Genomic DNA, 13,040 nt, shown 5'->3' with positions numbered 1-13,040 from the left:
TTTCTCTCCCTTTCTTCTTTTTTCTTCCTTCTCTCCATTATTTCTTATTCCACCTACAGAGTCAGTTAATGCATCCATTCAACAAAAACATTTACAGAGAGTCCACCTAACATCAAGGAGTAGAGACAGAGAAGAAAACAAAAGAACACCAACCCTTTGCATTTTTGAGTGTGTTTTGGGTAGGGTGAATGGTAATCAGGGTTCAGGGGGAAACAGCAGAGTAGCGGGCAAAAAAGTACTCTGAAGAAAAAAAACAGAAAATTACTCTCCCTGAGATGTATGTAGAACAAGCCCTCAGACACCTGGAACTGGAGGGAGCCTGGAACACCTCCTTGGTGAGGTGACAAAGGAAAGGAGGCATAACTTTGTGAACAAGTATCTAGCCAATTGCCTCTGAGAGTGAGGCACCTACTTGGGAGCACATAAAAAAGGGGGTCTCATTTAGGCAGCTAGGATGGCCACAGCATATAGACCATAAGGAAAATGACAAGAAGGCCAAAGAAGAGGCTGCAAGAGCCTGGGCCATGTGGGCCCAGCCGAACTCTGTGCTCCATTTTGATTTATGATGTGGATGAAATCATTGCAAAAACATGAAGTAATGTGTGATAATCCACATGCTTTTATATGTTTTTCTGTTTGAATAGCTATATTCAAGGAATCATCTGTGAATGCTGGTACAACCATATCCTGAAAGATCTCTCAGGGGGGTGCTGACTCTGAAGACCCCTCTCAGAGTTCAGTGCTACAGAGTGACAGCAAGTAGGGGCATGCAGGCCTCAACCCTTGTCCAGAGAGGAATAACACCTGGAGGCAGCAATGCCCTGGTTCCTTTACAACCTATGGAGAGCCATGACTGTGCCAAACAGGAAGAGATCTGAGGGGGCACCTTCCTGGGCCCCTTTCCTGGAGTGCAGCCTTGCTCACCAGGCAGGGAAGGCAGCTGAGGTAAAGCAGTGCCACCATAGGGAGGCATCCAGTGTCATCTAGGAGAGGTAGAATATGCTTGGTGTGGCCCTAATGTAGGATCCTGGACCTGCTTATGCACTATGTCCCTGAACTGGTCAGTGATGTGTAACTTCTGTTTCTAGTTTGTCTGGCTGTCCCAGAGCAACCTTTGCTGGAAAGAAAGGAAAACTCTCAGGTGATGAGATTCTCAGCCCAAAGTTCAAGACAAGTGATGGTGAGGATGCCTTTCTGGGATGTCCCTTCTTATAATTCTCTCTGTACTGTGGAAAGGGTATGGGATGCTGAGCTCCCCTGAGAATGATCCATGGTAGAGATAGTTCTTTCCCTGAGCCAACTGGCCTATTAACTTAGCCCTGAAGTTCTCAATGCCTGGGCCCAGGACTTCTGGTTTCACTTGATGGTCATGTTCACTCTGATCTTGGGTTTTGTGACTGTATGGATCAGAATCTGATAGGAGGGCACCAAAAGCCATGCCCATGAGTTTGTGGACAGCGTGGCTCCTCCAATTTAGGCAAGGGGATTCTCTTTGAATACATCTACCTTTGGTCATGCCACTTAATGTCTCATAAGAGACCATTGCATTCTGCAAAGGTTAAGTCTTGAGGAAAATAATACTGTTCTCAGTTTCCAAGATTTCCCAGTATCTATGCCCAAGAGCTAACTTCTGCATAAAGACACCCCCTTGTCTCCAAAGCAGCAGTTGAACAGAGCTGCATCTGGTTTTCTCCTTCCTTCCTTCCTTCCTTCCTTCCTTCCTTCCTTCCTTCCTTCCTTTCTTTCTTTTTTTCTTTCTTTCTTCCTTTCTTTCCCTTTCTTTCTTTCTTTCTTTCTTTCTTTCTTTCTTTCTTTCTTTCTTTCTTTCTCTCTCTCTCTCCCTCCCTCCCTCCCTCCCTCCCTCCCCCCCTTTCTCTCTTTCTTTCATTTATTTTTTGACAGTGCTGGAGAATGATGAGGAGATCAAGCAGCTAAATCAGGAGATACGAGACCTGAATGAGTCCAATTCGGAGATGGAGGCTGCCATGGTACAGCTGCAGTCCCAGGTAGGTGGAACACCTCTACTTGACTCTTCCCTGTCATCCAGAACCAGCCTGTAGGTTGCTGTTTCCATCAATATCACTGGTGATGAACTGATGGAAGCCAAGCTCACAGCACATAGTGCACTGGTTAGCTGCCCACTCATTGCATTGCTTGGGAGTCTTACTTCTAGGTGGCTAGTGTTAGTCATTGTCTTGGATCATTCCACTGGCAAGAGCAATCTGTTAATGTTCTGACTTTGCTAGTACTGGTTGTCCAGTTCATGTTTCCAGTCTCATTAGCACTAGCAGATCCTCTGTTCTGTTCTTGCCTGGACCCGCAGAGCCACACACCAGTGGCAGGGCTTGCCTATCCCCACCTAAAGAGCTCCTTGCTTTCCTCAATAGAATTTTGGTTCGATTAGAACCTTTCCACTTCCTTGTTCTTGGAGGAAAGCTTTTAGTGTTGAGTGCTGGTGAGCATGGCTGTTGCTTGGTAACAGGGTACTGCTGGCTGCTCAGTGGGTCTAGGGCAGAGCTGGTGTTATGTGAGTGTCCCCTAATGTGTGGAGAGAGAAAGGACAGGAAATGTACACAGAACACATCAAGGGCAGAAAGACAAACAGGAAAACAGCAGGCCCTTTTCTGGAGGCAGCAGTCATGATATATTCCATTCCACATGTCTTGATCTAGTTTCTCCATGGGCTAATGCCATTTTGAGAGCTTGTGTATATATAGCACCAATCATGGAGTCAGGAAGAGCTTGTACTATATGTCCTATACATAATGATGTGCTCTCCCCCAGGATCACTGGACGTGACAACGGCAGGGAAAGAGTCTTTTCTCTGGGACCATCACTGTTTTCTACCTATGTCTTTGGATGAGATACGGTATAGTGTAGGTCATCTCTCAGAGTCCCCAGAGCCTTCATCCTGTGATAGCACATCTTATTCTCTATTTGCCAAAACCCCTGTTTTTAGACTTATTTTGTTAAAGATTTAATTTTTGTTTTTAGTTGCATACATTTGATATGTCTGTATACGGGTTTGTGCACATTTGTGCCTTGCCCAGATGAGAGCTTTGAATCCCCAGGAGCTGAAGTTATAAGAGATTATGAACTGCTTGATATGGGTGCTGGGAACTGAATCTGGATCCTCTCCAAGAGCAATACATACTCTTAACTTCCGAGTCATCTCTCCAGCTCTTTAAATTTTTATTTATTTATTTATTTATTTATTTATTTATTTATTTATTTATTTGTGTGTGTGCATGTGTATGTGTGTGTGAGTGTGTGTGTGTAAATGCCTAGGGAGGTCAGAGATAACAGATATCCCTGGAACTAGTTACAGACAGTATTGAGTCACATTATATAGGTGCCAGGATCCAAACTCAGGTCCTCTGAAAGAGTAGTAGCACTCTTTAGCTACTTAGCATCTCTCTTGCCTCAAAACTCATTTTTAAAGAGCCTGGTGTGTTGGTACTTAGCTACATAGAAGGTTGAAGCAGGAGGACTGTTTGAGCTCATAGATTTAAGAGCAGCCTGGACAATACAGAAAGATGACACCACCTTTAAACTACAAAAAAAGCCTATCTTTGAAAGACTGATTACTTCTTTTTACTGGCATTTCTTTGGAATTTTTAACTTTCAATTTCAGTGGAATGGCTAAAAGGAAAGGAGTAAGTCTCTGGAACTAACCTTAGTCCCACTGGCAGAGTAGAGCCCTCAGCCTTGCTCACTGTCCCTGTCTTCCCATGAGTTCAGTCTTTTATTCCTTGAAGACATACAGTTAAAGTTGGGGCTGTCTTTTAACACTAGGAAACCCAGAAATAATCCTATGTAAGTTCACTGCCAGGGTGTGAATGATGGAGAAATTTGTCTATATAAAGCCTGAAGATGTGCCTGGAGCCTAGGCAGTCAGCTCACTGGTCTTTTGTGGGAGGAAAAGACTCAGAGGTAGGGGCAACCTAACACCCAGAAGTTGAATGCAATTATTCTTATCATACAAAAACAAACAGAAAGCCTGACAAAGTAAGAGCACAGCTGGAATGGGCAGAGATTGAGTTCAGGGTGCCTTGGAATCTGTGTTTTTCACCCCACCACTAGGAGGGACAAGGCAGAGAAAGCCAGATGTAGTCTTAGATCATACTTGGCATACCAGCTCCTTTCTCTGTTGGACAGAGACTACTTCCAGAGGACCTTTTCTCTCTCCTTTTAGGGATCAGGGCTCTACCATCTCTTTCCCTGGATGGGGTACCTCACAGCGAGCAGGACCAAGCCTCTTTCCCACTAATGAGCTTTATCTTTTCCCAGAATATTGTGAGGCATGGCCAGTGGTTTCACAGCAATCCAGGGCCAAGGGAAGGTAGTATTTTCTATGTCTCTGCAACAGATCTCTTCCATGGAGAAGAACTTGAAGAACATTGAGGAGGAGAACAAGCTCATTGAGGAGCAGAATGAGGCCCTATTTCTGGAATTGTCCGGGCTGAGCCAGGCCCTCATCCAAAGTCTTGCCAATATCCGCCTTCCACACATGGTAGGCAGCAAATCACCTGTGGGTATTACAGATGAGCTGGCAGCTACCCTAGGGACAGTTCAAGGGTAGGAAAAGTGGGTATACCTCACTGCTCTGTTTATGAGTCCTGAGGGAAGGATCCTGTGGGAATAGTGCCATCCCCTTGGTAGTGTTCTCAGTGCTCTGGTAGGGTAGGTGTAGGTCCTGAGTAGCTCGTGAATTGGGGTATAAAGGGGTTTCAATGATGGTGAGTCTTGTTGTTATGATTTTTGGTTTTGGCAGGGGTGTATTAGACCTGGGATTGAGGCTTTCCAACTAGTTTCTACTATGTGGGGTCCACTCTAGTAAGGCCTGCTAACCTGGTTCTATTCTCTAGGAGCCAATATGTGAACAGAATTTTGACGCCTATGTGAACACCCTCACTGACATGTACTCCAATCAGGATTGCTACCAGAACCCGGAGAACAAAGGCCTTCTGGAAACGATCAAGCAAGCTGTGAGGGGCATTCAGGTTTAGGCTGCACTGCGCAGAGGAGTCTCCGCTCTGCTCCTCACAGTGGGACTTCTGACTTATAGCTACTTCTAACTGGCACCGCCTGGGTGAAGCCTTGGGCAGCTTACCCAAAGGGGAGCCTGGAAATCAGTGTCTCCTATGATGTCCTCATTAGGCCCAGGCATGAAGACCTCTCTACATGGATGTCTGGTGACACTGAAGTATTACAAAGTGATTTATTTTTGCTTTTTGAAAGAAATCTGAAGAGCAGCTCAAAGTCTCCAGTGGAAGCTCATGGACAAGGTTCTCAGGGAAGTTTTGGAGTTTGCAGCCACAGTATTCCATTGTCTGTCGAGATGGGGAGGGCAACCATGGACTTGGTGGGTGTTAGTCTCAGCAGGAGGGCATGCCTAGGCTTCTGGAAATGCTCACTGAGGCCCATGTGGCAAGTATGTTTTGTGTTTTCATTTAACTCAGCTTTGTGTTAAAGGTGCACAATGATCTGCTTCAGAGGTGAATCTAGGGACAGGCCTTCCAGATGGCAGTCTACACAATTGATGGGCATCATAGAAAGTCAGCTGAAGGTATTTTTCACTTGGAGGCCCTGAAAATCAGCCACTTGCCTGGGAAGCAGATGCCTGTAAACCATGTAGACCAGCTTCCTCCTGGCTCCAGTCTTTAAACCCCTGGCCTGGGCTCTAAGTCCAGGACCACTGGGCCAGGCCTCTTCTATCTGTATTTCCACCCAGGTGCTAGACCAACCATTGTTATCTTTTCCTGTGTAGGCTTGCTCTCTGTATCCAAGGCGACTAAAGTGGGGACAGTATGATCAGAGGTTAATTGCTAATGGGAGACCACCAAGATTTCACTTCTTTTTAGATCCATTCAAGATGTGAAAAGGGTAACTTTTAATTTAATGTGTTTAAAAACACAATGTTCTTACTGTGTAAATAGAGTCCAAGTCAATTGTGACTGCAATTCCAAATTAGTATTTAAAAGTAGAGAAATTGCACTTCCTGGAAGACACTGAAAGTAGCTAGTTTATTCTGTAAATTATTTAATTTTGTCATGATATAAGTATTTATATTCATACCCTCTTATGTTAAATGTTTGGTATTTATTATTTTTATTTATTAATTTTATACTATTTCAACTAGACTACACACTTGGGCACCATAAGAGTTACATAAGTTAAATCAAAACAAAAACATTTATTTGACTATAAGATAGGCCACAAAGAATCTTGATATAACTCCTAGTTATAATTTTGATGCAACTGAGTTATTTTATATATATTTTGTTATTTATTCTTTTAATAATGGAATTTTTTAAAAAAAAGTATTTTGTAACTGAGGAATTTTGATAATTTGGGTTTTTCTCCCCATTGGTCCAGCAGAGAGAAAGGTGTTCTGGTTTTCTTTTTACCTTTGAGTTCCTTTTGTCAGGCCAATAACAGCAAATGGAATTCTGTATTTATTATTATTTACGTGTAGTGCAGATGTGTGTGTTCTGGTGTTTCTTGTGTTGCATTTGTGGAGGTTCTTATGGATGATTCATGTTGCTGTGAGGGAGTGCTGGCCATGATCAGTTCTAGGTAGCTGCCTGGACTCACTGGCCAAGCTGCCCAGGACTTTGATACCCCAATACTGTGACCCTCCTTCCTCAGGAAACACGTTGGACCCACAGTACTTCGTGGTGTGTTTGGAGGGTGATTTCTAATAAAAGTCTCACTGTGCATAGGTGCTATGGTCTGTGAGGAGGCTGCTACTCTGCTCCTTGTGCTTCAGGGAGGGCTTTGTGGGTGGTCATGGTAAGAAGGCTCTTTTTAAGTCTTTCTATGGTACTAATGTGAATCAGCCAACACTTCTGCTGAACCTGCCTTCCCCGAAGTGTGGTTCTTCAAGGTCTAACTCACTGTATCTTACCTTTTCCCACAAGCCAGGCATGTCCAAATCATGGTCCCCCCCCCCCCAGAAGTTTTCTATTATATTGAGGAAGAAACAGTCATCCTGTCTGAGTTGCTAGATTAGAGGTGTGCAGTGTCCCTGTGCTTCCACACCGTCTTTCTTAGCCATGAGTGGATGAGAGCTTAGACATTCTGGAGGGAGGCAGAGGTAAGAACTGAGTTAGAAGGTGGAGGAAGAGAGCTCTATGATGACCTCAGAGCTATTAGATCTATCCATTCCTGAACACAGTCTACTCTTGGACTTCCTGTATGTGAGGCAATGGGTTCCTTTTATTTGTTTTAGCTCATGTGTTTTGACTTTTTTTGCCCTTCAGAGTCATTTTTCCACTGTTGCACTTCGGTGACAGGTGGATTTCTAGTTTTCCCAAGTTCAGATTTCCATTTAAGGCAAGTCAGATTCAACCAGACCTCTCTAGGAATGTTGCCTAGAGGTCTTATGACAGATAGGCAGAACCCATCTTCCCTGACAAATTCTTAGAAACTCTAGGATTTATTTCCAGCTTCTGTTCCAGTCAGGTAAGGCCCTAGGTGCTGGGGCCATACATCAGTGGACCATGCAGAATCTGCATAACTGTGAGGAAGAATTCCTGGGGATTTCTTTTGCCAAGGCTATACCATGGATAGTAGTGGTCTGGAGTTGCAACCCTTCATGTGGACATAGGTGTTATGGCATGGGCCAGGGTGTGGACAAGCAGAGCATCTCTGATGCAAACTGAGCTCATCCTAGGTTCTGAAAACTGGGGACAGTAATGGTCATTGATGGAGTAAAAAATGAGAGAGTGTTGCCAGAACTCCGACATGGCTGCCCACAGAGGTAAGTAGCTGAGACTAGAACCATGGAAGAATGAGATGCCATAGCAGGAACGGCCCACATCTGCCCTCATGTGAGAATGACAACCTTGTGTTTGGGTCATTATCCCTGTTCTATCATTGCCCACAATTTTCTTCCTTTTGATTTTGAAGGATTGTTTAGCCTGTCACACACCATTGAAAAACTGCATGTCAGGGGAACTGCCCACCCCATTATCCAACCTAGAACCTCTTCTTAATCATACACAGCATAAACAACTGGCCCAGGAAACACAAAAGGTTTACTTAAAGAACTTCCAAATAATTCCAAAGAGCTGGAATGCCAAAAATCACCACCAAGGTGTGTAAAAGCAGTTTGTGAAGGACAAGAGTTCATCCTTAGTGAGTTTTGTTAAGATCTTATGACACATCTATCTGTTTTTGGTCTTTTTGGATCTTTCAAGCACTATATATAACTAAGAACACAATGTAGGGGGTGGAAGACTCCAGAGTTACTATCACAGCTGTAGTGGGTATGAGTGCATGGGTCACAGAGGACTTTAGAAGTAGGAGACTTGTGAACAACTGAGGAAAGAACAGTACCTAGTCTCAGACTCTAAATAGAGTCATGGTCTGTCTGATGCACAACTATCTTTAGCAGCAGCTCCAGCCCAGGGCCGATCAGTTGGCTGCCATGATAGTATGATCAAATTTTCCTTTGACTTCCCTAAGATGGGTGGTTGTTAAGACTTCTAATGGAGGCCATGTTTGAGATCTGGCTAGTGGTTTGTCATACAGGGAGTTCTTAGAAAGGGAAATCCTAGGGAAGAGAACTCTTTCTTTTTAAAGAGGTTCAAGTGTTTGGAGAATTGTTTTGATCCTATAGATCTTTTGGAGTTTTCCACACCCTGTTCTTCTAGTTCCAGGATTTGGGAGGAACTGGGAGCCTCACTTTGGGGCTCCCAATCCTTTGTGTCTTCTAGATTAAAGTGCTCAGCTTTGGACACTGCAATATTCTGGTATCTTGATGGTTAAGCCCACTGGACTCAGCATGCCTGGACCTGGACAGGGTTCTACAGGGCAAACAGTTCTTCCAACCTCAGGAATGTGGGACCATGGGTATTTCCAGGGTGTTAAAAAGATGCACAACCCCACAGTTGGTAGTGGCACACTTGGAGGACACTGTCTCTTGCTTAGAGGGACTGACCAGTCCACTAGTCTGCTGGGTGCTGGGAGGGAGATGTCTTGAAGTCACAGCAGATGTCCTCTAGAATTCATTTTGGTGATTTCTTCCCATAGTGAAGCCTTTCCTCCCAACATGTAAATATCCTCTTACCCTTTCAAGAGAATAAATGTTTAGTTTCTCTAGGGGGGAGGAATCTTTCTGCAGTTGTGGTTGGGGCCTGGGGGTCTGCAACTTCTAAAAACATTTGCCAATATCATCTTTCTTTGAACACTTGCACATCTCTGGAAGAGCCTAGTGCTGCCAGTTCTTGGAGTGGGGGATTTAAAGGCTAGATTGTGTTGGTTCTGAGCTTCCTATACCATGGCTAGAATTCAGCATTTTGAGCCATTTGACTCCCATTGAAAAGTTTTCTGGCCTCTGAATACATTATTGCCTCTTCTCCCACATCCCCATCCCTGAAAAATTGTGCCCTAAAATTGTTATTTAAGCTGGGTGATAATGGCATATGCCTTTAATTCAAGCACTTGGGAGGCAGAGGCAGGTGAATTTCAGGCCAACTTGATCTGTAGAATGAGTTCTAGGGCAAACAAACAAAGCTGTTAGTATGAGTTTTGAGAGGGACTGGAAAAAGCACATTTGAACATCTGCACTCTCTGACTCTCCAACTGGGTGCTGTGCTCAAGGACACCAGCAGGAGACTGCTCCCTACACAGAGAGAAATCATCTCAGTATGAGATCAGCACCTGCATGACTGACTGGAGCCTCAGGCTTAGGAGAACTTGCCAATTAACAACTCATAAGTGTCCCATTGAGGGCCGATATAGCACAGGAGTTAAAGGGTTCCTAGTAATTGTGGGCCTTATAATGAAGATGGAGTCTACTACACGGGGGTTTCAATCTCCATGTGCTTCCCTTTGCTATGCCTAAAAGGAGGTAGAGTATGGACTTTGTCAATAAGAGCTTCAGAATAAGTTAAAGATAGTAGAACCCATAGGACCCCTTATTCATGATTGTGGATGTCTCAGCCAGTCCGAGGCTGCTAACTTGACAAAGCCGTGCTCCAGGCTGTCCTTCCTGGATTCTTTTGTAGTCCCTGTCACAACTGCTTTCTCTGTGTCTGTAATAAGCAGACAAGCCAGAGTGCTGACTTATCTGAAGCCTGACTGCTCTTTCTTCCCCACCCATACCCTAGCTGCCCTTTAACGCTGCTCCTTGGGGGCTTCCCTCAGCCCACATTTGGGCCTTCTCCTCATCCCTGTGGTTGATGTCTGCAGCTGAGTGGAGAACTCAATATATCTCCCAAGGCTACCTATCTCAGTTCTGACACCTTTTGGAGTTCTATTTGGATATTTCATATCCCCAGTGACTAGAGCAGCCCACTAGCTGCTCCAAGTCTGAACCTCCCTGGACTCAACAAGTCACCTGTTTATCAGCTCCTAATCCCCACCCATTAAAGATCTCATGGCCACATCAGAGTTGCCAAAATGGATCATCACTGTGTCTCCTTGAAACACCTATCTAGTAGCATTGCTATCTATATTGCCAACCATCAAATGGTCCCAAAGAGAGCAACTGTATAGAGGGGAGGAAGAATGGATAGTTATTTGGGCCCTTCGTTAGGCAACACATGAACATGTGTACTAGGGTATGAGCTGTGCCCTGCACACATTGTGGACAGAGTAACCCTCTCCCTATAACAGTTATGATAGTTGGTCAAAGTATCTATTTGTGATGGTTTGGGCTTCTGAAGGCTGGCTGTAGTTGTAGCCCTGCAAACCATTGCAGGTCTCAAAGGATATACCCAGAACCCACAAAGTTGAGCATGTAGTACAACTGCACTCCCTATGAAGTCACTCCAGAACACCCATTAACGTCAAGATAAGAGGCTTTACAGTGGCAGTGGAGTGGGGCATGTGTAGCCTTGCTTTCTTTACAAGAGTCCAGGAAGAAAAGACTGAGCGGGATAGTGTTACTCAAAGACCTGGCTGTTACCCATAGGTGTCCACTGTGGGACTCATCTATTGCTGCCACTTCTCCTAACTTTGCTGGGGCTACTGTTTCCAGCAGAGCTTTTTACTTCCAGGGACCCTCCTCTTGAGTTTCTCTCTTGAGTTCATAAGAGACAATGAGGAGTGAATACTGACAGAGGCTGGTTCAGGAGAAGCAGAATCTTGAGCTGACAGTATCAGTAATGCCAGAGACCTTGGGTTCCACCTACTAAAAGTGTCCCTCCTCAGGGTAGTTCCACCCAGGAGTTTTTGTAGATGGCGTTTGTAAGGGCCCCATGTCAGCAGGGTTTCAGGTATGAACATATAGTCCTTATATAGGCCCAGCCATGATGACACCAAACTGATACTTTCAGACATTTCCCAGGGCCCATGTAAGACTAATTATTAGAAAAAAAATAGTTTTAGGATGAGAAATTATTTTGAAGTCCTTTCTTTCACAACCATTCCACACATATATTTCTAGATATGCATCTTCATGTAGTAGCTGTGTAGTGAACAGCAGAGAGACTTTGGTACCTGTCTGAAGACTTCATTTCATTTAAAGAAACAAAACAAAACAAAAACCGAGGAAGAAATGCCTTCCTTCTTCCCTCCAATTCAGTTGTACAATGGTGACACCTTGTGGCAGATTTTGTGTCTTGTTATATTTCTGGTCCCAGCTTTGACTCTCCCTAGTAAGATTCTTAGGATTCTGCTACCTACCTCCAGGGTGGCACCGATAAAGCCAAGCAATATTTGATGCAAGTAGGTAAGCATCCAGAGGACAAAACACTAAGCCTAAGGCAAAAGAACTCAGAAGAGACATCAGAAGGGTGGGTAGGCAAGAAGCTGAGGACAGAGGGGCTGCCACAGGGATGAGACTTTAGGCAGTATGAGGCATATCACCTATTGGGTTTCCTGTAGTCAGCACCAAAACTGCCTCCCCGTTACCAAGTACTGAGAAGGGCAAAACCATACAGATACTGACTGATGTTCAGATACAGAACACCTCAATAGCAGGGTTTCTGGTTGTGAAATTCCCATTGAATCAAAACCGTTTACCAATATTGTAATTGCTAAAGCAATACTTGATCATTATAAAAAAAACACAACAGAGAGAAGTAAGTAAGAAGTAGTATCCCTAGCTAGTTCTGAGTTGCAAGAAAAGAACTGTCTCTCAAATTTAACCCTGGGGTTCCTATATCTGTCCTTTTTTGTGTACATCTTTAGTTTCATCTGGATCAGTGGGTTTCATGCCTGAAAAAAAACTTTATTTCACGTTTTATAGATCTGCTATGAGTTCTTTTTATGTTTTTAAATGAGTTTTCTATTCTAACAGGTATATATTTATATATTATGAGATTTTAGGTATCTAGAAATTTTCTAATTAAAAAACAATAAATTTCAAATTTGAGAGTTTTATATTTGTAGATAATTTCAGCAGAAAATAGTTTCATGGACCTCCACCTTCTGCACAGATTCTTTTGATCTTAATAGCTTACATTATTATACGATGTTAAAATTGATATCAATATATATTACTATGAACTAAAGCCTATAGTTTACCCTAAGTTTCACACTTGAGACTGAACATTATGTGTTTTTTATGGTGCTGGGGTCTTGATTAAGTTAGGTAAGTACTTGCCCTACCACTGAGATGTATCCATAACCTCCTGGGTTTTAACAAATGTTAATTACATGTTCCTACTATTATAATACAGCATCATTCACAGTCCTAAAAGTCTTTCACGCTCTACCCTGTCCCTTGCCATCACTGAACTTTGTAGTATTTCTACAATTTCTACTTTTTCACAGTGTCATATCATTGGGATCCTACAATACATAATATAGCTTTCCATAAGCATTTCTTTCATTTAGAAGTAAGTACTTGGGTGTTGGACATACAGCTCAGTTGATAAAGTGCCTGCCATGTAAACATGAGGACCTCAGGTCAGATTTCCCAGAATTCACATAGAAAGTTGGGCATGGTACAGAGCTGGAAATCGGAGACAGGAGGATCCCTGGGACTTGTTAGGTTATGCTCCACGTTTAGGGGGAAACACTTCACTTGTCTCAAAAAATAAGGTAGAGAGAAATAAAATAAGACATTAGACATTGATCTATTG

The 13,040-nt window shown here is 43.6% G+C and overlaps 1 protein-coding gene across 2 annotated transcripts in view; it reads left to right on the top strand.

The window, feature by feature from the left end:
- The window catches only part of Myt1 (myelin transcription factor 1), a 42,229-nt gene extending 37,220 nt beyond the window's left edge, over positions 1–5,009 (top strand). For both annotated transcript variants that reach the window (XM_038330562.1, XM_038330561.1), the window contains 4 exons: positions 1,089–1,180; positions 1,903–2,006; positions 4,370–4,513; positions 4,869–5,009. In XM_038330562.1, coding sequence (XP_038186490.1) covers positions 1,089–1,180; positions 1,903–2,006; positions 4,370–4,513; positions 4,869–5,009 — 481 coding nt within the window. The remainder of the gene's footprint in view (positions 1–1,088; positions 1,181–1,902; positions 2,007–4,369; positions 4,514–4,868) is intronic.
- Positions 5,010–13,040: the final 8,031 nt, after the last annotated feature.

Source organism: Arvicola amphibius, chromosome 5 (assembly GCF_903992535.2).
Source record: "Arvicola amphibius chromosome 5, mArvAmp1.2, whole genome shotgun sequence".
NCBI lineage: Eukaryota > Metazoa > Chordata > Mammalia > Rodentia > Cricetidae > Arvicola > Arvicola amphibius.
Note: the sequence above shows the minus strand (reverse complement) of the source record. Positions and strands in the feature narration are given on the sequence as shown.